The 27,795-nt window shown below is 44.4% G+C and overlaps 1 protein-coding gene across 1 annotated transcript in view; it reads left to right on the plus strand.

The window, feature by feature from the left end:
- The first annotated feature begins 1,013 nt into the window (after nucleotides 1–1,013).
- The window catches only part of LOC120916224 (IgGFc-binding protein-like), a 68,197-nt gene continuing 41,415 nt past the window's right edge, over nucleotides 1,014–27,795 (plus strand). The window contains exons 1-4 of the mRNA XM_040327085.1: nucleotides 1,014–1,061; nucleotides 11,783–11,836; nucleotides 17,433–17,767; nucleotides 23,114–23,993. Of these exons, the coding sequence (XP_040183019.1) occupies nucleotides 1,043–1,061; nucleotides 11,783–11,836; nucleotides 17,433–17,767; nucleotides 23,114–23,993 (1,288 nt within the window). The 5' untranslated portion in view covers nucleotides 1,014–1,042. The remainder of the gene's footprint in view (nucleotides 1,062–11,782; nucleotides 11,837–17,432; nucleotides 17,768–23,113; nucleotides 23,994–27,795) is intronic.

Below are 27,795 nucleotides of genomic sequence, written 5' to 3' on the forward strand. Positions count from 1 at the left end.
GAAAATGGCCATTTTTGTCCGTTTTTCTGTGGGGAATAACTCAGATGGAGCATTAACACGGTCGGGATTCCTGAGGAAAAACTCTCATGTGAGTTTCCCCGATGGGAAAACTGATCGTCTATACCAGTGGTTCTCAACCTTCTAGTGCCGTGACCCCTTGATAAAATTTCCCAAGTTGTGGGGACCCCCAACAGTAAAATTATTTTCATAGCGTGGATTGAAAGCACCCAAGGCAAGACAAGTAATTTGCGCCTCTAACCCACGGACATTTAGCGCTCTCTGAGTGCCTTCCACTCGTATAGTATTAAAACCCCTTATAGTACATTTTAGGGTGTACCACTCTTTCTCTTGGTTCTCCTTTCTTTCCCTTTCATCCCTCTCTATCCTAATTCCTTGTTTTTTTTCCCCCATCCCTCTCTCTAACTGACTTTCTTGCTCTCTCTTTTTTTCCTTTCTCTCCCTTTTTTTTTGTTCCTCCCCCTTCTATCATCTCCCTTCTTGGGAGAACAGTGCAGGCTTCAGGAACAGCCCAGGATTTGGTGACCCCTGGCAAATCATAATTTGACCCCCGAGGGGGTCCCGACCCCCAGGTTGAGAACCACTGGTCTATACGGAGAAAAAGTAGGGAGCAGGCTCTCGGTTTTCCCCTCTGGATTTCTGACGGATCTTTTCGCGTCGGGAATCCCGGTTGTGTGTACTAGGCATTACATACCATGTTTGGAGCCGCATAATAAAGATCTGTTTTCTTCCTTGGTATTTTTGAGGTCTACTTAGCCTTGTGTGTTCCTCTGACAACCAATAAGCGCCTAACAATAGTTTTTTTTCCCCATGTATTATATCTATTACCGTAATTGTATCATATCACATTTAAAAAAATGGCCCCTACATCCATGACTACGTTTAAAAAAAAAACTCTTTGACAAGTTGAATGCAAATGAAAGGCATTTCCTTGTCCTCACCATGGACAGACCGGAGGGACAGGTTTGGCATGGTTCGAAAAAAAGTGCAATAAAACCGAAGAGGCAAAGGCCATGGGCTTCAGATGGGGAAGGCAGCCAAAGGTAAGACAGTCTTTGATCGATTGCTCAGATTACTTCTTCTTATCTACAGCAAATTATGTCTAAAACAATCTTCATTTTTTTTTTCGTTTTTTTTGTAGCTATAGGCTTAGGATTCGTAAAGTTTGTATTGAAATGTGTTTGCTTAATTTTTGGTTTGTTTTACTAGAAATAACTTCCTGCAAAATTTAAACAAAATTGACTTTTTAAAAACAAAACAAAGCTGACTGACTGTACACGGGTAGGATTTCATTTGAAAAATAATTTCTAGAGCCATTGTTTCGTTTTTGTTATGTTATCAAATTGTAGATTATTTTCAACCAAAAATCTAAAGAGGTTGGAATTTTTTTTTTTCTCGAGCAAAAGAAATTCTGGCTATGGATATAGTTTTCATTTGGGAAAATTTGTATTTTTCTGGTATGCACATCCAGAAATTGAACGTTGGATTTGAAAAATTGGCATGACAAAATTACAAAATTTTTCAAGGTTTTCAAAAGAAAAGGGGTTTAGAATTTTGCAATCCCGTAATGATACTACTGAATGCTCCAATGCAGCCATTCTCAACCAGGGATCCTTCAGAAGTTGATGGGGGTTCCTTCAGAGGTTGATGGGGGTTCCTTCAGAGGTTGATGGGGCTTCCTTCAGAGGTTGATGGGTCTTCCTTCAGAGGTTGATGGGGTTCCTTCAGAGGTTGATGGGGTTCCTTCAGAGGTTGATGGGGTTCCTTCAGAGGTTGATGGGGGTTCCTTCAGAGGTTGATGGGGCTTTCTTCAGAGGTTGATGGGGTTCCTTCAGAGGTTGATGGGGCTTTCTTCAGAGGTTGATGGAGTTCCTTCAGAGGTTTATAGAGGTTCCTTCAGAGGTTTATAGAGGTTCCTTCAGAGGTTGATGGAGGTTCCTTCAGAGGTTGATGGGGCTTCCTTCAGAGGTTGATGGGGCTTCCTTCAGAGGTTGATGGGGTTCCTTCAGAGGTTGATGGGGTTCCTTCAAAAGGTTGATGGGGGTTCCTTCAGAGGTTGATGGGGCTTCCATTAGAGGTTGATGGGGTACCTTCAGAGGTTGATGGGGGTTTCTTCAGAGGTTGATGGGGTTCCTTCAGAGGTTGATGGGGTTCCTTCAGAGGTTGATGGGGGTTCCTTCAGAGGTTGATGGGGCTTCCTTCAGAGGTTGATGGGGCTTCCTTCAGAGGTTGATGGGGCTTCCTTCAGAGGTTAATGGGGCTTCCTTCAGAGGTTGATGGGGTTCCTTCAGAGGTTGATAGAGGTTCCTTCAGAGGTTTATAGAGGTTCCTTCAGTAAATAAGTACATTTTCTCCTTCACTGATAGGCACTGAGAAGGTGGCACTGTTAAGGCAGCGCCAATGAGGTGGCAATAATCTGCACTGACGATGGGCACTGATATGCGGCACTGATGGGCACTGGTAGATGGCACTGATGGGTGGAACTGATTTTCAACACTGATGAGCATTGATAGGCGGCACTGATGGGCACTCATGGGTGGCACTGGTAGGCACTAATTGGCATGGATAGGCGACACTAATGGGCACTGAAAGGCTGCAATGATGGGTGTCACTGATAGGCGGCACTGCTGGGCAATGATCGGCAGCATTGCTGGGCACTGATGGGCATTGATACATGGCACTGATGGGCACTGATATGCGGCACTAATATGTGGCACTGATGCAATTTCCCTGGTGGCACTGGTAGGAATTTTGGGTGGGCACTGGTTGGCAGCTGCCTGGGCATTAATTGGCAGCTGCCTTGTCACAGATTAACATTTCCCTGGTGGTCTATGGAGCATACCTGGTGGTACAGTGTGAATGCCCATCCCTGGTGGTCCCGGCGGCATACTGGTGGTCCTGGGCGGGAATCCGAGGGGGGGGGCTACTCTACTCGAGTCTGTCAGATGCGAGTGAGGAAAAGCCGATCAACGGCTCTTCCTGTTTACATTGCGATCAGCCGTGATTGGACAAGGCTAATCACGTAATAAAGAGCTTCCGTCGGAGGCTCTTTACTGAGATCGGTGTAGCGGTGTGTCAGACTGACACGCCGCACCACCGATCGCTGCGAGGCACGCCCCCACGGGCACGCAGCGGCTGTTATCCTGCTGGACGTCATATGACGTCCAGTCAGGATAACTGAACCACCTCCCGGACATCATTTTGCTATAGGCCGGGCATGAAGTGGTTAAACAAAAAAATAGACCGACAGTTAAAATAAATAAAGAAAAATATTATTTACTCTCTGCTATAAAAGATATCCAATAAAAAAAATCTAAATTCTTCATCAATTTCGGCCGATATGTAGTCTGCTCCATATTTTTGGTAAACAAAATCCCAATAAGTGTATATTGCTTGGTTTTGCGCAAAAGCTATAGCGTCTAAAAACTATGGGATATTGTTATTTATTTATTTTTATTTTTTTACCAGTAATGGCGGCGATCATAGCTTATAGTGGAACTGCGACATTGCGGCGAACAAGTTGAACACTACCGTGTTTCCCCCGAAAATAAGTCCGGGTCTAATATTAATTTTGGCAACAAAAGACACAGTAGGGCTTATTTTCGGGGTAGGTCTTACCATGTAATGTTCTGTCTTCTCTCCCCCTCTCCCTCTCTGCCTGTCAGGAATCCCTGGTGTGATCTGAGTTAAAATTCTTGTAAAATCCTATAATCCTCTCTATTACAGTATTATATAATGTACAATGTGTGAGTTTCTGTAATATAATTGTGCCAAATACCTTCGTTATTGCGCCGCTCTGCGCTTCTGTGACCCGCCCGAGCTCCCTTCCCCGCAATTATATTACAGGAACACACACGTTGTACATTATATTATACTTTAATAGCGTGAATTATAGGATTTTACAAGCAGTTTAAACTAGGGCTTATTTTTTGGGGTAGGGCTTACCGAGTATAAGCCAACCCGAATATAAGCCGAGGCACCTAATTTTACCACAAAAAACTGGGAAAACTTATTGACTTAAGTATAAGCCTAGGGTGTCCATATGCATGCCTCACTGTGCCTCACTTTGCCTCACTGTGTTTATGTGCATGCCTCACTGTGTCCATGCCTCACTGTGTCCATGCCTCACTGTGCCCATGCCTCACTGTGCCCATGCCTCACTGTGTCCATGACTAGACTCACGTTTAACATAAGAGTCTATGGAAGGGGTGCCTGGCTTTGAAAAAACGGTGCTTCCCGACCGCAGGTCCCCCGGACAATAAACTTTGCACACTTGTAGAAGAGTGGGGCTACATGTGTGCCAAGTCCTGGGTCCAGGGGACTGCCCGGGTTTGAAAAATCAGTGCTCCCCGGCCGTAGGTCCCCCAGACAACAAACTTTGCACACTTGTATAGGAGAAATGGCCCTACATGTGTGCCAAGTTTCGGGTCCAGAGGACTTATGACCGGCCGGTACCAGGTCCCCAAATTCACCGGAGAAATTACCATTTAACATAAGAGTCTATGGAAGGGGTGCCCGGTTTTGAAAAAGCAGTGCTCCCCGACCGCAGGTCCCCTGGACAATAAACTTTGCACACTTGTAGAAGAGTGGGGCTACGTGTGTGCCAAGTCCTGGGTCCAGGGGACCTACGACCGGCCGGTTCCGGGTCCCCAAATTCACCAGAGAAATTACCATTTAACATGGGAGTCTAAAGAAGGGGTGCCCTGGTTTGAAAAATCGGTGCTCCCTGGCCGTAGGTCCCCCGAACAACAAACTTTGCACACATGTAGAGGAAGAGAGGGGCTACATGTGTGCCAAGTTTGGGGTCCAAAGTTCGGGAGATCAGGTGCAAAAAAGTGAGCCGAGTATAAGCCGAGGGGGGCATTTTCAGCACAAAAAATGTGCTGAAAAACTTGGCTTATACTCGAGTATATACGGTATATTGTAACCTTCCTTGAAAATAACACTAGGTCTTATTTTCAGGGTAGGGCTTATTTTCGGGGGAAACGCGGTAACTGACACTTTTTTGGGGACTAGGGACATTACTATAATGACCAGTGCTAAAAATATGCACTGACACTGTACTAATGACACTGGAAGGGGTTAACCTCAGGGGCGATCAAAGGGTTAAATGGGTTCAAGTAGTAGTATGTTAAAGTTGCATAATTTTCTATAGAATGGACACATTTTTTATACACGTATTCTGGAAAATCAAAACAATTTATAATTCATCATATTTGACATTAGTAAAATGTTAAGAATTCTTTCTCATTCTGGGTAATAATGCAGTTGATGCTTGGAGCTGTTTACTGAAGATGTGTGAAATAGGTAGCTGGATCGGCCCGTTTGAGGTCAACCCAACGTTCAATATCTAAGGCCTGAAGGCATCATTAGAACATTTCCTCGTAGATATCTTGACATCCCAGTGCAGTATTTTTCCCAGGGCCCATGATGCTGTTAAGGTGGCACCAGGGGTGGACTGACCATTTGGGCACCCGGGCACTGGGTCTCCTGCCCCTTCCCCTCTGCATGGGTATGCCCACATTCATGTTTCGTCAAAAAAAGATGGCTGCCGCATGACGGCCATCTCTAATCCTGAGGGCCCCATAATATCCTATTGACCAGGGGGGGCCCAATGAGTTGTCAGTCCCCCCGTGGGTGGCACTGCCCATGAGAGGCTCCTGGTGAATTTACTGGGTCACCAGCTCTAAGTCTCCTGCCCCTTCCCCTGCGCATGGGTAAGCCCACATTCATGTTGCGTCAAAAAAAGATGGCTGCCGCATGACGGCCATCTCTAAGCCTGAGGGCCCCATAATCTCCTATTGACCAGGGGGGCCCCATGAGTTGTCAGCCCGCCTGTGAGTGGCACTGCCCATGAGAGGCTCCTGGTGAATTTACTGGGTCACCAGCTCTAAGTCTCCTGCCCCTTCCCCTGCGCATGGGTAAGCCCACATTCATGTTGCATCAAAAAAAGATGGCTGCCGCATGACGGCCATCTCTAAGTATGAGGGCCCCATAATCTCCTATTGACCAGGGGGGCCCCATGAGTTGTCAGCCCGCCCGTGGGTGGCACTGCCCATGAGAGGCTCCTGGTGAATTTACTGGGTCACCAGCTCTAAGTCTCCTGCCCCTTCCCCTCTACATTCATGTTGCATCAAGAAAAGATGGCTGCCGTATGACGTCCATCTCTAAGCCTGAGGGCCCCATAATCTCCTATTGCCCGGGGGGCCCCCATGAGTTGTCAGTCCGCCCCTGCTTGACAAGAGATATGAAATATAAACACATAAATTGAAACCTTGGTATCAGTCTTGTGTTAAGCTCTTCCCAATGAGGTGGAACGTCTCGTAGATCGAGTGACTCATTCATGAAGAAGGTATTAGAACGGATTTCAAACTCCATTCCAACAACCCAACTTGGGTAAACAATGTAAACGACCATAAAAAAATGGACATCAATCTGTGTTTTATGTGGTTACGCCAAATACTGTACAAGGGTGAAGCCCATCGGAATTCCTCTGTGTTGTGTTGGGACTTAAAAGTTATAAATCAAGTTGAAACTTTAACAAAGAAAAAAAGAGGGAGAGGAAAAAGAAGAGAGAAAACAAAGAATAAAAGAAATGCCTATTTTAAAAATGTGATTTAAGTCTACTTTAAAAAAAAAACATTCGTTAAAGATCTTGACACTGTAGGAATTCTGAAATATGGTATTTCACCCTGGGCACAGAGAAAGTGCGTCACGATGGGGATTTACTGGTGGGTGGGAGTGTTTGACCACAACTTTGAGGGTAAAGAGAGTTTCGGTCAAGATGACAAAAAAAAGAATATCTTTGAACTCCCATAATATCAACACACATTAGAGATAACACATACATACAACATACACTATATTGCCAAAAGTATTGGGACACCTGCCTTAACGCGCAGTCTTAGTCCGGAGGGTTCAATATTGAGTTTGCCCCGCCCTTTGCAGCTATAACAGCTTCACCTCTTCTGGGAAGGCCGTCCGCAAGGTTTAGGAGGGTGTCTATGGGAAGGTTTGACCATTCTTCCAGAAGAGCATTTTTGAGGTCAGGCTGTGATGTTGGACCCAAAGGTGTTCTGTCGGGTTAAGTTCAGGACTCTGTGAAGGCCAGTCAAGTTCCTCCACCCCAAACTCGCTCTTTATGGATCTTTCTTTGTGCACTGGATGTTGGAACAGGAAGGGGCCGTACCCAAACTGTTCCCACAAAGTTGGGAGCATGAAATTGTCCAAAATGTCTTGGTATCCTGACGCCTTAAGAGTTCCCTTCATTGGAACTAAGGGGCCAAGCCCAACCCCTGAAAAACATCCCCACCATAATCCCCCCTCCCCCCACGTCATAATCCCCCTCCACCAAATGATTTGGTTAGTTCCAGTGAAGGGAAATATGTATTAAATTATTCAACAAGTTTAGCTATAAACACAGTTGAACTTGCTCTTTCTATTTTTCTTTCATGCCTTCTCTCTTTCTTTCTTGCCTTCTCTCTTTCTTTCTTTTTTTCTTTCTTTCTTTCTTTCTTTCTTTCTTTCTTTCTTTCTTTCTTTCTTTCTTTCTTTCTTTCTTTCTTTCTTTCCTTCTCTCTTTCTTTCCTTGCCTTCTCTCTTCCTTTCTTGCCTTCTCTCTTCCTTTCTTGCCTTCTCTCTTTCTTTTTTCTTTCTTGCTTTCTCTATTTCTTTCTTGCCTTCTCTCTTTCTTTCCTTGCCTTCTCTTTTCATTTCTTTCCTTCTCTCTTTCTTTCTTTCTTTCTTTCTTTCTTTCCTTCTCTCTTTCTTTCCTTGCCTTCTCTCTTCCTTTCTTGCCTTCTCTCTTTCTTTCTTTCTTTCTTTCTTTCTTTCTTTCTTTCTTTCTTTCTTTCTTTCTTTCTTTCTTTCTTTCTTTCTTTCTTTCCTTCTCTCTTTCTTTCTTTCTTTCTTTCTTTCTTTCTTTCTTTCTTTCTTTCTTTCTTTCTTTCTTTCTTTCTTTCTTTCTTTCTTTCTTTCTTTCTTTCTTTCTTCCTTTCTTTCTTTCCTTCTCTCTTTCTTTCCTTGCCTTCTCTCTTCCTTTCTTGCCTTCTCTCTTTCTTTCTTTCTTTCTTTCCTTCTCTCTTTCTTTCCTTGCCTTCTCTCTTCCTTTCTTGCCTGCTCTCTTTCTTTCTTGCCTTCCCTCTTTCTTTCTTGCCTTCTCTCTTTCTTTCTTACCTTCTCTCTTCCTTTCTTACCTTCTCTCTTTCTTTCTTGCCTTCTCTCTTTCTTTCTTGCCTTCTCTCTTTGCCTTTTTGCCTTCTCTCTTTCTTTCCTTGCCTTCTCTTTTCCTTTCTTGCCTCCTCTCTTTCTTTCTTTCTTTCTTTCTTTCTTTCTTTCTTTCTTGCCTTCTCTCTTTCTTTCTTACCTTCTCTCTTTCTTTCCTTGCCTTCTCTCTTTCTTTCTTGCCTTCTCTCTTTCCTTACCTTCTTTCTTCCTTTCTTGCCTTCTCTCTTTCTTTCCTTGCCTTCTTTCTTTCTTTCTTTCTTTTCTTTTTCCCCTTTCTTTGCCAAGAAACACTTTGCATGTTTTAAACTTGCGATTAAAATATTTTTTTTCTTTATTCTCTTTCTTTGCCAAATCCACAACCTGCTCTCAGTTGTTTTCTTTTTGTCTTTCTTTTTGTTTTCTTTCTTTCTTTTTGTTTTCTTTCTGTCTTTCTTTTTGTTTTCTTTGTTTTTTTCCTTTATTTTTGTTTTTCTTTCTTTCTTTCTTTCTTTCTTTCTTTCTTTCTTTCTTTCTTTCTTTCTTTCTTTCTCAAAAAGTATACCACACTCCGTGATCGGCAGGCAGTACCACCGTCAAGTGCAACCCATTCAAGTAAATGGGATCACTCTGCAACCCAACCACACCAAAAGATCACCTAATGTTCACGGTTGGTGGGCTTTCAGCAGTTTAAACAGGCATTCAGTGGGCGACAGATCACTTCCTCGCCACCTGTCAACTGCCCCTGGAAAAAAAAAAAAAAACTTTTTCGAGGATGCACCAATAGCCGGATTCACGTAGACCTGCCTAACGTTAGGCAGGCGTAGCGTATCTCATATACGCTACGCCGCCGTAAGTTAGAGAGGCAAGTGCTGTATTCACAAAGCACTTGCTTCCTAAGTTACGGCGGCGTAGCGTAAATGGGCCGGCGTAAATGCGCCTAATTAAAATTCAAATTGTGAAGAGGTGGGCGTGTTTTATGCTAATGATTCGTGACCCGACGTGATTGACTATCTTGACTAATTGAATATCTTTAGGCCTGAAAACGCCTTACGTAAACGGTGTATCTGTACTGCGACAGGCAAGCGTACGTTCGTGAATAGGCGTATCTCGCTGATTTACGCATTTATGGCGTAAATCAGCGTAGTACACGCCCCTAGCGGCTGGCGGAAATAGACAGCTAAGATACGACGGCGCCGGCGGTCGTATCTTAGCTAGAGTTAAGTGTATCTCAATTTGAGAATACACTTAAATTACGACGGCGCAGATTCAGAGTTACGACGGCGTATCTAGTGATACGCCGGCTTAACTCTTTCTGAATCCGGGCCCAAGTATTTTTGTTTTGTGTGAGAAACTTGATGATTGTACAAACTTTCTAGAGCCACCTGGATCACTTTTATAGAAAAGCCCTTTCTTGCCGTCACATATATGCATTACGTATTTGGCAAGAGGTTACTATAAAGAGCAAAAACGCATCATACACGGAACTGCGAGAAGATAAAATGCTAAATACGATACAATGGGGGAATATTTTGTGTGTTTTTGTGTTGTTGTAGAGGCTGGTGTTTTATTTCCTTTCTTCTGCATACAATGTTCAGCTTTATTATTCGAAGAACTTTTGTCTCGGAAGAAGTATTCACATTTCGTGTGGGAAACCTCGACGGTTGTACAAACTTTTTCTGGATCAATAATTTCAGCTGTTTTTATTCTTCCTCGTTGAATTGAGTAATGTTTTTTTGGGACACGGGGAAAAAACAAAAAGAAAGAAAAAAAAAGACCATTGTATATATTGTTATATAAAAACACCGGCTGGATTTCCTCGTTCTTTGCATTGAGTACCGGCAAATAATTCCCAAAACACCAAACGTCTATTCAATAAAAAAATAACACAAACCAGCCGTGCATGGAACTGTGAAAGGATAAAAAAAAAAATGCAAATTCCGAACACGGCTTCTGAGAACGTGAAGACATAATTCGATGGGGGTTCAAAGCTCATGTTCTGGTGTCTTTGGCCCTGACTTAGCAGGAGGTGTGTTAGGCCTCGTACACACGACAGAGTTTCTCGGCAGAATTCACCGAGAAACTCGGTCAAAACCCGGATTCTGCCGAGAAACTCTGTTGTCTGTACACTTTTGGCTCGATGGAGCCGCCGAGGAGCTCGTCGAGAAAATAGAGAACATGTTCTCTATTTTCTCGTTGTTCTATGGGAGAAGGCGGCCCGCCGAGCTCCTCGGCGGCTTCATCCCAGAACTCGACGAGGAACTCGACGTGTTTGGCACGTCGAGTTCCTCGGCCGTGTGTACGGGGCTTTAGACCTCTGTGGAGAGACCACTGCTTCCACACAGAGACAAATAGCCAGATTCAGGTAGAGTTACGCCGGCGTATCAGTAGATACGCCGTCGAAACTCCGAATCTGCGCCGTCGTATATTTAAGCGCATTCTCAAATTGAGATACGCTTAAATGTTGCTACGATACGACCGCCTGCGCCGTCGTATCTTAGCTGTCTATTTACGCTGGCCGCTAGGGGCGTGTGCGCTGATTTACGGCTCGAATATGTAAATCAGCTAGATACGCCTATTCACGAACGTACGCCCGGCCGTCGCAGTAAAGATACGCCGCTTACGTAAGGCGTTTTCAGGCGTAAAGATAAACCACCAAAAAGATGGCGCAGCCAATGTTAAGTATGGACGTCGGAACCGCGTCAAATTTTTATTTTTTTACGTCGTTTGCGTAAGTCGTCCGTGAATGGGGCTGGCCGTAATTTACGTACACGTCGAAAGCAATGAGTCTTTGCGGCGTAATTTGGAGCATGCGCACTGGGATACGTCCACGGACGGCGCATGCCTCATTTACGTGGGGTCATGCTTTATTTACATAAAACACGCCCACCTCTTCCCAACTTAAATTAGGCGCGCTTACGGCGGCACATTTACGCTACGCCGCCGTAACTTAGGACGCAAGTGCTTTGTGAATACAGCACTTGCCTCTCTAACTTACGGCGGCGTAGAGTATATGCGATACGCTACGCCTGCCTAACGTTAGGCACGTCTACGTGAATCTGGCTAAAAGAGACCTTTCCAGCAGCATGCTGGCAGGGGACGGGCTTTTCTACTCAAGCTGTGGCTGCTTTCTTAAAGAAATTGATCAGTAAGACTTTGTATGTCCTTTGAAACAACGGTATAGGGAAAAGGGGAAGCGCTCACATTGCCGCTTCCGTAAATTGGGAGACGAAAAAATGAAAAAATGACTTGAAAAAACGGTAATTAATGGTCGGGCTTTGGAGGCAAGACAGGAATATTAAAAAATACTTTTATTACAAAAAATAGACATTTACAAAACAGATTAATAAAAACCATACAGGATATAAGGAATGCATCGTCTACGCGTTTCGCCATTGGGCTTCTTCAGGACGAGCAGAAGAAAGTAATAGTAGAAAAATATGTATTTGTCTGTCTTTTATTTTTATGCAAGTGGAGAGTATTTATCTCATTTAAACTAAAAATGTAATAATTTCTAGATAAATTTGGTAACGTATTCTTTTTTTTTGCACTTCTTTTTCAGTGATGGGGTCTCCTAACATCTTGGCCTGCCTGTTCCTACTATGCCTTGGATGTAGTGAGTATATTATTATTGTAATAGATTTTATTTAGCTCTTACAATGCTGTAATCTGAGGTTCTCAAAAATGTTCTAAACAAGGGGCCAATTTACTGTCCTTCAGACTTTAGGCGGGTGAGACTGTGGTCAGTAGGAGTAGAACATTTTTCAGCACTGATGCCCCATCATTGGTGTCAGTGGGAGGAATAGTGTCCCATCATTGGTGTCAGTGGGAGGAATAGTGTCCCATCATTGGTGTCAGTGGGAGGAATAGTGTCCCATCATTGGTGTCAGTGGGAGGAATAGTGTCCCATCATTGGTGACAGTGGGAGGAATAGTGCCCCATCATTGGTGTCAGTGGGAGGAATAGTGTCCCATCATTGGTGTCAGTGGGAGGAATAGTGCCCCATCATTGGTGTCAGTGGGAGGAATAGTGTCCCATCATTGGTGTCAGTGGAAAGAGTAGTGTCCCGTCATTGGTATCAGTAGAAGCAATAGTGTCCTATGGTTGGTATCAATGGAAGGAATAGTGCCCCATCTTTGGTATCAGTGGAAGGAATAGTGCCCAATCATTGGTATCAGTGGTAGGGTTAGTGCCCCATCTATGGTGTCAGTGGCAGGAATAGTGCCCCATCTTTGATGTCAGTGGGAGGAATAGTGCCCCATCTTTGGTGTCAGTGGGAGGAATAGTGTCCTATCCTTGGTATCAATGTAAGGAATAGTGCCCCATCTTTGGTATCGGTGGGAGAATAAGTGCATCATCTTTGGTGTCAGTGGGAGGAATAGTGCCCCATCTTTGGTGTCAGTGGGAGGAATAATTCCCCATCATTGGTGTCAGTGGGAGAAGTAGTGCCACATCATTGGTATCAGTGGGAGGAATAGTGCCCCATCTTTGGTGTCAGTGGGAGGAATAGTGTCCTATTCTTGGTATCAATGTAAGGAATAGTGCCCCATCTTTGGTATCGGTGGGAGAATAAGTGCATCATCTTTGGTGTCAGTGGGAGGAATAGTGCCCCATCTTTGGTGTCAGTGGGAGGAATAATTCCCCATCATTGGTGTCAGTGGGAGAAGTAGTGCCACATCATTGGTATCAGTGGGAGGGGCTGTCGCCCGCCAGGCCCCCCACCAGTCTTTAACTTAGCCCATCCAGCATCCAGATCGCGGCTTTGGCAGCTTCCCCCCTGCGTCTCCCCCAGAGCCCTGGTAGCCGCTTCTCCTCCCGCCCAATCTGGACTTGGGACTCACGGCCAATCGGGTCTTAGGACTCCTGGGATTGGCCGGGAAGGTGCAAACAAGAAGACATTAGCAAATTTTAATTCACCACTGTCACAACTGGGTGGGCTCACTGCGCCCCGAGCCCACCCCTTTTTGAAGCCAATTAGAGCCTCCGATTCTAATCATGTGCTTCAAACAAAAAAAAACCTCCATTGAAATCCATGCGTCCGGCGTCCTGCATGTAGACTTGGGGCCATGTGCATGCATTAGGGGGGGCGATGCCCCTGCAGCCCCCCCCCATATGAGCACCCGCCACTGAATCCCTCACCACCACTAGAGGGGCCACCTAGAACCTCCGCTACATCACATTTCACCCAGATTTCACTGGAAGAAGTTTGCAATGGCAACAAATACAAAGCAACCAGATTTACGAGTCTTTTTCTCATGAATGCCTTTGTCGCTCTTCATACCTTTATTGGGTATTTTTCCACAGAACTTTGTTAGCAGAGGGGGTGTTGCTGCGACTTCAATTATTGTAACTGTGAGCATTCTGAAATACTTTAAGGGCCACCGAGCTCAAGAGTCGTCAATTCAGCCGGCTTTGACAGGTTTAGAACAAAAGTTTTGACAAACAGTAATAGTCACCGAGAGATTCCGAGAGTGCCGTGCAAACTGAGCGGCCAATACAACGCCGTTGCCAAGCAACGCCCCAGAGCATTGCCCCACACCGGCTCCTCTCCCTTATCTACGACAGGGGGCCTACTCGAAAGAGCCCGCCTTTGCTCACTGTTATGTTTTTATTTGTTTTTTTTTAATCCAAAGAAAACTTGACCATTATGCAGGTAAAGGACCTGGCCCCTTTTTGCGATTCGGCACTGCGTCGCTTTAACTGACGATTGCGCGGTCGTGCCACGTGGCTCCCAAACAAAATTGGCGTCCTTTTGTTCCCGCAAATAGAGCTTTCTTTTGGTGGTATTTGATCACCTCTGCGGTTTTTATTTTTTGCGCTAAAAACAAAAATAGTGCGACGATTTTGAAAAAAAAAAATCAATATTTTGTACCTTTTTCTATAATAAATATCCCAAAAATATATATAAAAAAACTTTTTTTTCCCCTCAGTTTAGAGCCCATTCACACCTTGGCGTTTTGTCGCCTGTAGCGCGACGCGCACAAACGCCAGAGGGACCAAAATACATGTAAGGCCATGGGCATGGTTCACATCTGAACGCCGATGCGCCTGACGCGCATCGCATGTAGTCAATAAAAGTTCTGGACCCTTTTTTGTCGCGCATATCGCGCGATATGCGCGTATTTTAGCGTTTCCATTTCCCATAGAAAGTAATGGAAACGCTCGATTCAAGCGACTTGCGCGACAACGGGCGTTTGCTACGGGCGTTTCGTCAATAGAACTTGTCGCCCATGCAGAAGATTAAAAAAATCTACCAACATAGCAACAAGTGATGAAAAGATGATAGTTTTTCCTATTGGCTAAAAAAAACCCGTCAAAGTACAAAAACGTCGGACAACGCTGTATGCAAACGCGCATATTAGCATGAATACGCGCGACAAAACGCCGGAAAACGCCGCTATTGCCTACGCCTAGGTGTGAATGCAGCCTTAGTCCGATACATATTCTTCTACATATTTTTGGTAAAAAAAAATCGCAATAAGCGTATATTGATTGGTTTGCGCAAAAGTTATAGGCCCGGATTCATAAAGCACTTACGCCGACGTATCTACTGATGCGCCGCGTAAGTGCACGGATGCGCCGTCGTATCAATGCGCCTGATTCTCAAAGCTAGATACGCCTGAATTGTGGCTTCATCCGACCGGCGTAAGTTTCCTACGCCGTCGGAACCTGGACGCATATTTACGCTGGCCGCAAGGGGCGCTTCCATTGATTTACGCGTCGAATATGCAAATGACCGAGATACGCCGATTCACGAACGTACTTGCGCCCGTCGCTGTAGTATACGCCATTTACGTAAGGCGTACGTCCGGCGTAAAAGTTAATTCACCTAAAGGAGGCGCATCCCATGCAAAGGTATGGACGATGGAACAGCCGTCGAATTTTACGTCGTTTACGTAGGACTACGTGAATAGGGCTGGGCGTAGGTTACGTCACGTCGTAGGCAGTGATTCGACGTATCTTATGGAGTATTTTAGACGTGATTCTGAGCATGCGCACTGGGATGCGTCCACGGTACGGCGCATGCGCCGTTCGTCCGGCCCATCATTTGCATGGGGTCACGGTTCATTTAAATGGATCACGCCCACCGTCCACCTACTTTGAATTAGGCGGGCTTACGCCGAATAATTTACGTTACGCTGGCGCAACGTAGGGAGCAAGTGCTTTGTGAATACCTTGCTTGCCTCTCTGTGTTACGTCGGCGTAGCGCATATGAGATGCGCTACGCCGGCAGAAAGATGCGCGGATCTACCTGGATCCTGATTTTTTTTTTACTAGTAATGGCGGCGATCAGTGTTTTTTTCTTGTGACTGCGAAATTATGGCGGACACATCGGACACTTTTGACACATTTTTGGGACCATTGTCATTTTCACAGCGAAAAGTGCTATAAAAATGCACTGATTACTGTAAAAATGACACTGGAAGTGAAGGGGTTAACCAGGAGGGGGGCGCTGTAGGGGTTAAGTGTGCCCTAAGGGAGTGATTCTTACTGTGGGGGGGACGTGGCTGTGCGTGTGACGTCACTGATCAGACGATCAGTGAAAGGCTCACTAGGAAGCACGGGGAGAGTTTTGTTTACACTTACCTCTCCCCGTTCTTCCTCTCTGTGACCCGATCGCGGGGAACACCGGCGGCGATCGGGTCCGCTGTTCCCGCGGGGACGGTCACGGAGGAGAAGACCGGGTCAAAAGGCAAAAAGGCTGACCATAGCGTGATAACGTCTCATATATTTATTAAAGTAGTTGTATTACACTTAGGCCTCGTACACACGATCGGTTAATCAGAGGATAACGGTCTGATGGACCGTTTTCATCGGTCCAAACCGATCGTGTATAGGCCCCATAAGTTATTTAACCTTCGGTTAAAAAAATGGCAACTTGCTTTAAAATGTAACCGATGGATTGCTAACCGATAGGTCAAAACCGATCGTTAGTACGCACAACCATCAGTTAAGGCGCACGTCGGCGTACGTGGAAGTGGGCGTGAACCCATGCAAATGAGGCGTGACCCCATGCAAATGATGGGCCGAGCACCAGACCGGTACGTATTACAAACTGGGCATGCGCCGTGACGTGGACACACCCACAAACGATGGGGCATTATTCCTCCCACTGACACCAATGATGGGGCATTATCAGGGGCGGACTGACCATTGGCACTCTTGGGCACTGCCTGAGGGCCCTATGCCACTAGGGGGCCCCATCAGGGTTGCCAGGCTCAATAAAACCAGGGACAGTATGTAAAAATCTGTGTTTTTTTAGATCTGTCCCTGATATGTCTGAAAACCAACATACTTTTGATGTGAAAATCCTGAGATTTTAGCTGCCCTGCCTATGCACTGCCTCCTGGCGTGGTGGCCATATGTAAGCCCGAGGGCCCCCATAATCTTCTATCGCCCGGGGGCCCCATGAGTTGTCAGTCCACCTCTGGGCATTATCCCTCCCACTGATACCAATGATTGGGGCATTATTCCACCGACTGACGCCAACGATGTTACATTATCCCTCCCACTGACACCAACGATGGGGCACAATTCCTCCCACATACACCAATGATGGGGTGGTAACCCTCCCACTAAAGTTTGGGCATTCTTTGTGACACTGGGGTATTTTCTACTCCCACTGGCCACAGTCTGGCCCCCCTAAAGTCTGAAGGACAGTAAACTGGCCCCTTGTTTAGAAAGTTTGGAGACCCCTGGTCTAGAACGTCTTCACAAGTTGGAGTATGAACAGTACCCACAATTGGGTGTTACTTCCTGGCCTGTGGTCATAGAATAAGGAGGCTACAGCAGAGTAAAAACGAATGAGGCCCCGTACACACGACCAAGTTTCTCGGCAGAATTCAGCCAGAAACTCGATCAGAGCCGTATTCTGCCGAGAAACCCGGTCGTCTGTACACTTTTGGCCGAGGAAACCGACGAGACCTCGTCGGGCCAAACAGAGAACATGTTCTCTATTTCCTCGTTAGTCAATGAGGAAACTTGGCTTGCCGAGATCCTAGGCGGCTTCACAAGAAACTCGAAGAGCAAAACGATGTGTTTTGCCCATCGAGTTTCTCGGACGTGTGTACGGGGCCTAAGAGATATCTTTTAACAATGGCCATAGACTTGCAAGCCAAGGACGAAAATGTGATATGAAAATTCTGTATATTTCATGTTTGACCTTAAAAAAATAAATAAATAACTGATCGATGAATTTAAAAACTCCACAGCTCTCTGCTCAGCCGGCGTCCCGGGAACTGAGTTCATAACGGCTTTCATGCAGAACCACGACAAAAACACTGGCGACCCTGAACTCCGACTCTTTATTACGGCTTTATCTGATGCCACCAACGTCGTGATTAAGATCAACAAGTTAAACTTCCGGAAGTCTATCAGCCTAAACAAGTTTGAAGACGCCACCGTTGACCTTCCAAAAACCATCCAAATCTCTGGCTCTGGAGAGTCCACCTATTCGGTGATTGTGACTTCTAACAACCCGGTATCGGTTGTTTCCCAAAATTTCAAGGAGCAAAGCTCGGACACTGCGTCGCTTTACCCGACATCGGTAAGAAACGTAATGATATCTAAATAGGAGAGAGAGAGAGAAATTGAGATGTTCTAATGTATTTAGGAGGTCCCAGGGTTGGACTGGGACAAAAATTTGGCCCTGGACTTCATCCAGACTGGCCCACTTTGACAGGTCTCTCCCATGGTGGCCGGACAACTCCCGCACCCCCCGGCCACCCAAGCCCCCTCTCCCCCTTCACTAGCCACTAGCCATTCTACTTTATTAGAGTAGAATGGCTGGTACTGGTACTCTTATAGGCAGTACCAGTGGGGAAGCCAGACATTATTTCACCCGGGGCAAAGAATCAGTTCGGTGCCCCCCCTTATGGGACAAGATTAGGCAGAAGTGAGAAACTCCCAGGCCATAACTGTTGAGTCAGCTGTCTGTCCCCTCCCCCCATGCTCCTCTGTCGTCCCCCATGCTCCTCTGTCGTCCCCCCTGCTCCTCTGGTCCTCCCCCTGCTTATTTGTTCCCCCCCAGGTGAGCGCTGCGGGGAGAGAGAGACAGAGGAGCGGAGGGGGCGGAAGTCCGCTGTCACTGAAGCCGGCCCACTGAGCCATCGGCCCACCGGGAAACTCCCTGTAGTCCCAATGGCCAGTCCATCCCTGGGAGGTCCTTCAATCTATTTTCTGCTATTGGTTCTCTGGGAAGACCAAAACGGGTTCATTCATGTATCTTAGCACTACATCTGTAATCCCTGCCATATATTTTCTTATGACTTTTACTAGGCTAAGTTTTTTCCTGAAAAGAATGACAGCAGAGTTTAGAGATGGGATTAAGTGGTTATGGTAATGAAGATAATAACGGCTTATTAACCACTTCAGCCCCGGACCATTTCGGTGGTCAAAGACCGGGACACTTTTTACGATTCGGCACTGCGTCGCTTTAACTGAAAATTGCGCGGTCGTGCGATGTGGCTCTCAAACAAAATTGACTTCCTTATTTCTCCACAAATAGAGCTTTCTTTTGGTGGCATTCGATCACCTCTGCGGTTTTAATTTTTTGCGCTATAAACAATAAAAAGAGCGATGATTTTGAAAAAAATTCAATATTTTTTACTTTTTGCTATAATAAATATCCCCCAAATATATATAAAAAAATGTTTTTCCTCAGTTTAGGCCGATACGTATTCTTCTACATATTATTAGTAAAAAAAAAATCACAATAAGCGTATATTGATTGGTTTTGCGCAAAAGTTATAGGCCCAGATTCACGTAGGGCGGCTTTACGTTGTGCGGGCGTAGCGTATCTTATTTACGATACGCCGCCGCAACTTAGAGAGGCAAGTGCAGTATTCACAAAGCACTTGCGTCCTAAGTTACGGCGGCGTAGCGTAAATGGGCCGGCGTAAGCGCGCGTATTTCAAAGTAGGCAGGTCGTGGGCGTGTTGTATTTAAATTAAGCGTGACCCCATGTAGATGCATGGCCAAACGAACGGCGCATGCGCGCATATGCTCACTATCACGTCGAATTTATGCCCTAAGATACGCCGGCTCAATGCCTGTGACGTGAACGTAACCTACGCACAGCCCCATTCACGTACGACTTACGTAAACGACGTAAAAAGATACTCTTGTTCTGACGTCCATACCATGCATGGGCTGCGCCACCTAGAGACCTGCTTTATCTTTACGCGGCGTATGTCTTACGTAAACGGCGTAACTAATTGCGACGGGCGTACGTACGTTCGTGAATTGGCGTATCTTGCACATTTACATTTCGATGCGGAAATCAACGGAAGCGCCACCTAGAGGCCAGCGTAAATATGCACCCAAGATACGATGGCGTAGGAGACTTACACCGCTCGTATCTTGGCCGAATTTATGCGTAACTGATTCTATGAATCAGGCGCATAGATACGACGACGCACATTCGGACTTACGACGGCGTATCTGGAGATACGCCGTCGTAAGTCTTTGAGAATCTGGGCCATAGTGTCTACAAAATAGGGGATAGATTTATAGCATTTTTATTATAATTTTTTTTTATTAATAATGGCGGCGATCTGTGATTTTTAATGTGACTGCGACATTACAGCGGACACATCGGACACTTTTGACACCCTTTTGGGACCATTGTCATTTTTACAGCGAGCAGTGTTATAAAAATGCACTGATTACTGTAAAAATGACACTGGCAGTGAAGGCGTTAACCACTAGGCGGCGCTGCAGGGAGTTAAGTGTTCCCTTGGAAGTGATTCTTACTGTAAGGGGGCGTGGCTACACGTGACGCGTTACTGATGATCGTTCCTGATCAAGGGGGGACGGCCATCAGTGACAGTGTCACTAGGCAGAATAGGGGAATGTCTTGTTTACAAAGGGCATTCCCCCTGTTCTGCTCTTGCCGACCGCAATCGCAGGACTCCCGGGAACATCGAGTTTCTGTCGCACACGCTGGGCGACAGATTTAAAGGGAGGTACCTGTACGCCAATCTGCCTGCCCGTTCCAGATGCTTTTCTGCATGCGCGTTTTTGAGGCATTCCAGTGCATTTTTGATGCGTTTTCGATGTAGTCCAATGCATTTCCCCCTCTTTTTTCTTAACCTTCAATAAGGACTTGTGCTTTCCAGTGCATTTTTGATGCGTTTGACAGCGTTCCAGTACAGTCCAGTGCAGGAAAAATGCAGCATGTTCTACTTTTTTTTCCCTGGAACTGGAACTGGAACGCGCTGGAACTGCAAGCACTGGTGTGAACTATGATGTGTAGTAGTTGTGCGCTGCCACCTAGTGGTGTGTGAATATAAAAGTTCCCAATAAACGCAGAAACTATATGGCATAAGCCATGTGCAATAAATCTCGCTGCTGCTATCACCGGGATGTTATCACAAAACAACAATGAATGAATATCTAAAAAAAAAATTGATAGTGCTGCTGCAATCTGACAAATAATTCATAAATCCAATTATTATTATTGTTTATTATTGGATTTATTTTTCAGATTGCAGCAGCGTTATATTCATTTTTTAGATATTCATTCACTGGTGGGAACTATGGCCCAGATTCTCAAAGGGCTTACGACGGCGCAACGCAATGTACGCCGTCGTAAGTCCTAATCTGGGCCGTCGTATCTATGCAACTGATTCTTAGAATCAGTTACGCATAGATAACCATTAGATCCGACAGGCAATTTTTTTTTTCGCCGCTAGGTGTCACCTCCGTCGTTTTCCCCGTCGAGTCTGCAAATTAGCAAAATACGCGAATTCCCGAACGTACGCGCGGTCGCCGCAGTGAAGTTACGACGTTTACGTTAGATTTGCGACGCGTAAAGTTGCCCCTGCTATATGAGGGGCAACCAATGTTAAGTATGGCCGTCGTTCCCGCGTCGAAATTTAAAAATTTACGTCGCTTGCGTAAGTCGTCCGTGAATGGTGCTGGACGCCATTTACGTTCACGTCGAAACCAATGACGTCCTTGCGACATTTAGCGCAATGCACGTCGGGAAATTTTAGGGACGGCGCATGCGCAGTACATTCGACGCGGGAACACGCCTAATTTAAATGCTCTACGCCCCCTACCCGGCTCATTTGAATTAGGCGGGCTTGCGCCGGGGGATTTACGCTACGCCGCCGCAACTTTACAGGCAAGTTCTTTGTGAATAAAGCACTTGCCTGTAAAACTTGCGGCGGCACAGTCCCCATCTCCTGATAGAGCAGAGCCTTGGGGGGTACTCTGCACATGCTAAGTTTGGCGTGTATTGCTAGAGAGGTTTTTTTTGGGAGAGTGCGTGTGATCAGCACAGGGCCAATCAGCACTGTCCAGGCAGAGGGTCAGGGGCCCTGCAGCCTCATAGGGCAATCAGGGAAGAATAAAAACGCCTCCTTCAAGCTTTAACCAGACACTGATAGAAGTGACAAGACTGCTATATACTGCTGATGAGAAAAGCGGTGTATTTAGCTGTTTATATTTGCTAAAATACTTGCATGTCCATGTTCTGTGTACTGTGGGGGATCAGATATAGAGAATGCAGGGTCCTGGGTTTAGTAACACTTTAGTAATGAAAACGTTATCGCCGAATTAACAGGTCTGTAGCAGAATTGTAAAAATTGCTCTGGCCCATAGGGGGGTGTACAGGTGTGAGCAGGGCTTCTGATAAGGCAGTATAGCCAGCACCCCTGTACTGGGCCCAGGCCCCATAAGTTCAAAAGGGGGGGAGGAGGGAGGCACCTGCTGAGCAGTAGGGCCGGCTGTATTGTCTTATTGGAGACACCGATCCTCTTCTGCCTCCCCCTTGAAGCTTCTCCTCCTCTTTTTCCCTGCAGTTCAACTGCAGGGGGATTGGTTCTGGCACATGTGCCCCTTCTATCTTCTCTCCGGGCCCCCCTGTGTGCCCCTTTTGCCCCGAAGAGCTTTCCACCAGTTCTCTTCTGCCAGCAGCTGCTGCTGGCGCACAGAGGGATGTTTCAGGATTGAGAGCATGGGGAAGGGGCTGGTAAATATAAAATGTATTGGTCCCTTCCTTTTCTGAATGAACATAGTGAGAGATCAGTACCGATCACTCCTGTGTCCATTCATCACTTAAGCATAGTAAACTGTGTTTATAATGCCTCAGATTGTAAATGAGCAGGACGCCCCAGAGTGCTTCCAATTCATTCATATGTGCAGCCAAGGCTGCAGAGAAGGGAACTGATAAATCTATGTCCACAGTTATTTTTGGCCATGTGGGGGGGGGGCTCATCAGGTAAGCTGTATGGGGCCCCAGTGGTTTCTAACAGCAGCCATGGGTGTGAGAGGTGAAAGGGTTACATATTTTTTTTTTTTAAGTCAGCATCTACAAATACTGCAGCTGCCGACCGCGATGTTGGCTTTGGGTGCCGACATCGCGGGCACCCTGGACACCTGTCCAGGGCGCCCGCGATGTCGGCACCCAAAGCCGATCTATCCCTCTGCTCTCGTGTGGAGGTGTTGCCATCTTCGGTAAGGTAATCAGGAAGTGAAGCCGCAAGTCTTCACTTCCTAGTTCCCTAATGCGCATGCGTGACTCGCGCTGCGCGATCTCACTGGTCCCTGCTGTCTTCTGGGACCGGTGTGTGTCTCCCAGAAGACAGCAGGGGGACGAAAGAGGCGCCGGAAGTGGCGTAGATAGCCGGGGGATGGCTCAGCTATCTATGCCCGGAAGTGGGAGCAAAATACCTGTATTAGACAGGTATCTGATCCCCCCCTTCCCCCTGAAAGGTGCCAAATGTGACACCGGAGGTGAGGGGGGTTCCAAAAAAGCGGAAGCTCCATTTTTGGGTGGAACTCTGCTTTAGGTTGACATTCCAGCATCTTCATGAAAGGCAAGATAATGTTTGCTCATATACAATGTATTGAAAGTATTTATTTTTCTATTCCTTAAATCCTGCAGGAATTAGGAAACGAGTATTATATTTTTACTCCTCCGGATGGCCACTTCAAAGAGTTTGCCATCATTGCCAAAGAGCCTACAAAAGTAACCATCAGCCCCACCGGATCACTGTCCTACCAAGGGAAGACATATGGTAAAAACAGCAAGCTGTCCTTTACCCTCGACCCGTACGACGTGTTCCAGTTCCAAAGTGAAGACGACCTCAGTGGGTCAAAGGTTGTAGCCAATAAAGCCGTGGTGGTTCTCAGCGGTCACACGTGCTCTTTGAAGCTAACAAAATGTAACCATGTTTACGAACAGCTGCAGCCTGTTTTTATTTGGGGGGAAACCTTTTTCATACCCCCGGTTTCTTTCCAGAAACAGTACGACCTTGTTTATGTCATGGCGGGTACCCCCAATACAAAAGTAACCTATCAGGCCGGGTCGCAGATAAGCCACCTTGATATGAAAGCTGGAGATGTCATATCGATCGAACTAGACCCAGGAGCCCCACTTTTCATCAACTCAACAGAAGGGATCCAAGTCATGTACTATGGTACTGGAGGGAAAACGAAAGATGTAGACTTTGACACCAATCTGATGACTGTCCAAGATGTGTTGTCCTTCTGTACCTCGTTCAAGGCCACCGCTCTGCCCAATTTTAGCAACAGAGCCATGTTGGTTGCGAAAACATCAGAAGTGGAAAAATTGACCGTTGATAAAGCCCCCCTCAATGCAATCAACTGGCAAGGAATTCCAGGAACGGAGTACTCATACGGGGAGTACCCTCTGTCCGGCTCCAAGTCCTATATTTTTGAGAGCAGCAAAAGTTCTTTCAGCTTAAGCATTCTGGGAATTTCAGATCTGAATAACTTCGGAGAATCGGCAGTCTGTCTTGGTGGTAAGTGCCTTTGGGTCATCTTCAAAGCAATTTACATGCATGCAGGTAGAACAGGTCTGATATACCTCAGGGGTTAATCTGGAGGTTGGTGTGTATTACTCCGGCACGAGAAATGCCGGTTTTCAAAAGAATAATTATAGCATTGTGTAAACAGAAAGAAAAGCCTCGTCCCCTATCACTAATATCATCTGGTCAAGTGACGCACCTAGGGGGGGGGGGGATTCCTCTTACCTGTTATCTTTTAAAACGAATGAGTAGTAAACATGTGCAATTAGTTTCGTGCCAAATAAATTTTCTAACAAATTTTGACAAATTAGTTGATTCGGAAACATCAGAATTAACGAAAATCCATGTAAATATTTTTTTGCAAATATTTGTAAATTTAAATATTCAAAAATTTGTAAATTCAAAAATTTGTAAATTCGTAAATCCGTAAATTCGTAAATTTGTAAATTGGAAATTCTAAAATCCAAAAACCCAAAAATCTGAAATAATAACTAACTATTAAATTATAGGTATTGGAATTTCCTTTCAAATTTGGCTTTTTTTTTGTTTTTTTGGGTCATTCATTATGATTGCAATTCGTAAATTAGAAAATGTGTAAATTCATTAATTAGAGAAATCTTAATTTCCATAAATTCCAAAATTCGTAATTTTCGTAAAATTCGAAAGAAATAAAAAAGAAAATACGAAAGTTCTAAAGAATAACTAACTAACCAACTAATAATAATTAACTATTAAATTATAGGTATTGGAATTTCGTTTCAAATTTGTTTTTTTTTTTGTTTTTCGGGTCATTCATTATGATTGCAATTTGCAAATTTGTAAATTAAAAAAATGGTAAATTCATAAATTAGAAAATTCGTAATTTTCATAAATTTGAAAATTCATAATTTTCGTAAATTAAAAAAAAAAATTTAATAAGAAAGAAAATCTGAAAATTCTAAAGAATAACTAACTAACTAATAATAATTAACTATTAAATTATAGGTGATGTAATTTCCTTTCAAATTTGGCAGTTTTTTTTTTTTTTTTTGGGTCATTTGTTATGGTTGCAATTCACAAATTCATAAATTTGAAAATTCGTAAATTCATAAATTTGAAAATTCGTTAATTTCATGAATTCGAAAATTCATAATTTTCATGAATTCGAAAATTCATAATTTTAATAAATTCGAAAATTCATAGTTTTCGTAAATTCGAAAATTCAAAAATAAGAAAGAAAATCCGAACATTCTAAAGATTAACTAACTAACTAACTAACTAACTAACTAACTAACTAACTAATAATAATTAACTATTAAATTATAGGTTTTGGAATTTTCTTTCAAATTTGGCAGTTTTTTTTGTTTTTCGGGTCATTTGTTATGATTGCAATTCACTAATTTGTAAATTTGAAAGTTCGTAAATTCTTAAATTCAAAAATTTGTAATTTTCATAAATTCAAAAATATGAAAATAAGAAAGAAAGTATGAAAGTTTGAAAGAATAAAAAACTGAAAACATTCTTAAGAATAACTAACTAACTAATAATAATTAACTATTAAATTATAGGTATTGGAAGTTAAAGTTTTTATTATTATTATTTATTATTAATTTGTTCCGTTCCATTAGCTTAGATGTGGCAATCGTTTTTACAGATAAATTGTAACTTTGGATAAATTCATATTAGTTACCTAATGGCCAAATTTAAATGGAAATTCAAATACCTATAATTTAATAGTTAATTATTATTAGTTAGTTAGTTAGTTATTATTTATAATTTTCAGATTTTCGTTCTTTCAAATTTTTGTATTTTCTTTCTTATTTTCGGATTTTCGAATTTTTGAAAATGACAAACTTTAAAATTTTAAAATTTTCGAATTTAGGAATTTTTCAATTTAGGAATTTGCAAATTACAATCATAACGAATGACCCAAAAAATGAAAAATCAAAAAATGAATGAAACGAAAACTATTTTTTTTCGCCAAGCTCTGTCGCTCCTCCCGTTCGCCGCCCCCAATAGATTCCTATGGATGCAATGCATCTCATGGGGGTGGCGAGCGCGAGAAGTACAGCCTCGCAGTGCCAATTTTTAGCACTGGAAATACATTCTCGCGGTCACCCACGGTAGCTTATTTTTCATTTCTGGTCAGTCACGTGACCTCTGGCTGATCTCCTTATTTTTTTAATTCTGTCTGGTCACGTGACCTCTGGCAGCTTTCCTTTTTTTTTGTTTCTGCCCGGTCACGTGACCTCAGGCTGCTCTCCTTTTTTTTCTGGCACATGTCTAATGAGTAGCGAGCACAATGGAAAAATGTGTGTTGTTTCGTATTCGTCCGTTAAGTTAATCATTTCCTTTCGTTATATTCGTTATGTTAGAATGGTTCGTTTTCTGGAATTCGTTTTATATATTCTAAATTGTTTTGTATATTCGTTATTTTCAAACTGGAAGACGGCTATCTATTCTATTTCTTCTATACTATTATTTTATTTTCTATTCTATTCTATTTTATTCTTCTATAATTTATTATTTTCTATTCTATAAGACAGCCCACTGTAAGTAGAAATCACCCTCTTATTTCACTTTTATACCTTACTGTATTTATTGCAATATGTTTCCATTCCAAATTCAAATTTATATTCAAATTTCAATCATTTGTTTCATTATACATAATTAATAAATATAATACATATAATAAATATTACTGCAAGCCCCCTCTGTTCTACATAGGGACCCTACACTTTGTACATGTTTTTTATAAAATTGTCCCTGTAAATATCTTATTTCAGATCGTTTCTGGGCAGTCATGTGACCACCGGCCGCTCTCCTCCCCCGATCTAAGGACCACCGGCCGCTCTCCTTTTTTTTGTTTCTGCCCGGTCAAGTGACCTCAGGCTGCTCTCCTTTTTTTTTCTGGCTGGTCACGTGGCCTCTGACCACTCTCCTCCCCATGATCTAAGGGCTACAGCAGGAGGGGCTGAGCGAATAGCAAAGCCCCTCCTGCTGTAGCCCTTAGATCAGGGGGAGGAGAGTGGTCAGAGGCCACCTGACCAGCCAGAAAAAAAAGGAGAGCAGCCTGAGGTCACGTGACCGGGCAGAAACAAAAAAAAGGAGAGCGGCCAGAGGTCACGTGACTGGCCAGAAATGAAAAATAAGCTACAGTGGGTGACCGCGAGAATATATTTCCAGTGCTGAAAATTGGCACTGCGAGGCTGTACTTCTCGCGCTCGCCACCCCCATGAGATGCAGGCTGTACTTCTCATGCTCGCCACCCCCATGAGATGCAGCGAATCCATCCATAGGAATCTATTGGGGGCGGCGAGCGGGAGGAGCGACAGAAAGCCGAGCTGTGTATGTCAATGGATGCACACTGCCCGGCTCAAGAGCAAGCCCGCACATCTTCACCTATAGCAAGCGACTTGCTATGGGGGGGCAGGCACAGAAGAGGAAGAGTCAAAATAGCAGGCGGGGGACCCCAGAAGAGGAGGTTCAGAAACGTTCTGCGCAATACTATTGCACAGAGCAGGTAAGTATAAGGCCTCTCGCACACTATGCTCTTCTGAACAGTTTTTCTGCTGACGCATTTTATAAATGCATCTAGGCGTGTTTAGATGTGCTCAGGCCCGCCAAGCATTTTGGTGTTTTATCATTTCATTGGCCAGAATAGTAAGTTATTCTCTGGAGTCGCCCATTACTTTCATGGGGCTCTGAAGATGTGCATCACTGACAATGCCCATTCTCCTGCTAGTGTAGCCAAAAATGCAGCTAATCAAGCACAGTTTGCAATTGATTAGCTGTAGTGGAGGGCAGGGGAGACATT

The sequence above is a fragment of the Rana temporaria genome, chromosome 10 (assembly GCF_905171775.1).
Source record: "Rana temporaria chromosome 10, aRanTem1.1, whole genome shotgun sequence".
NCBI lineage: Eukaryota > Metazoa > Chordata > Amphibia > Anura > Ranidae > Rana > Rana temporaria.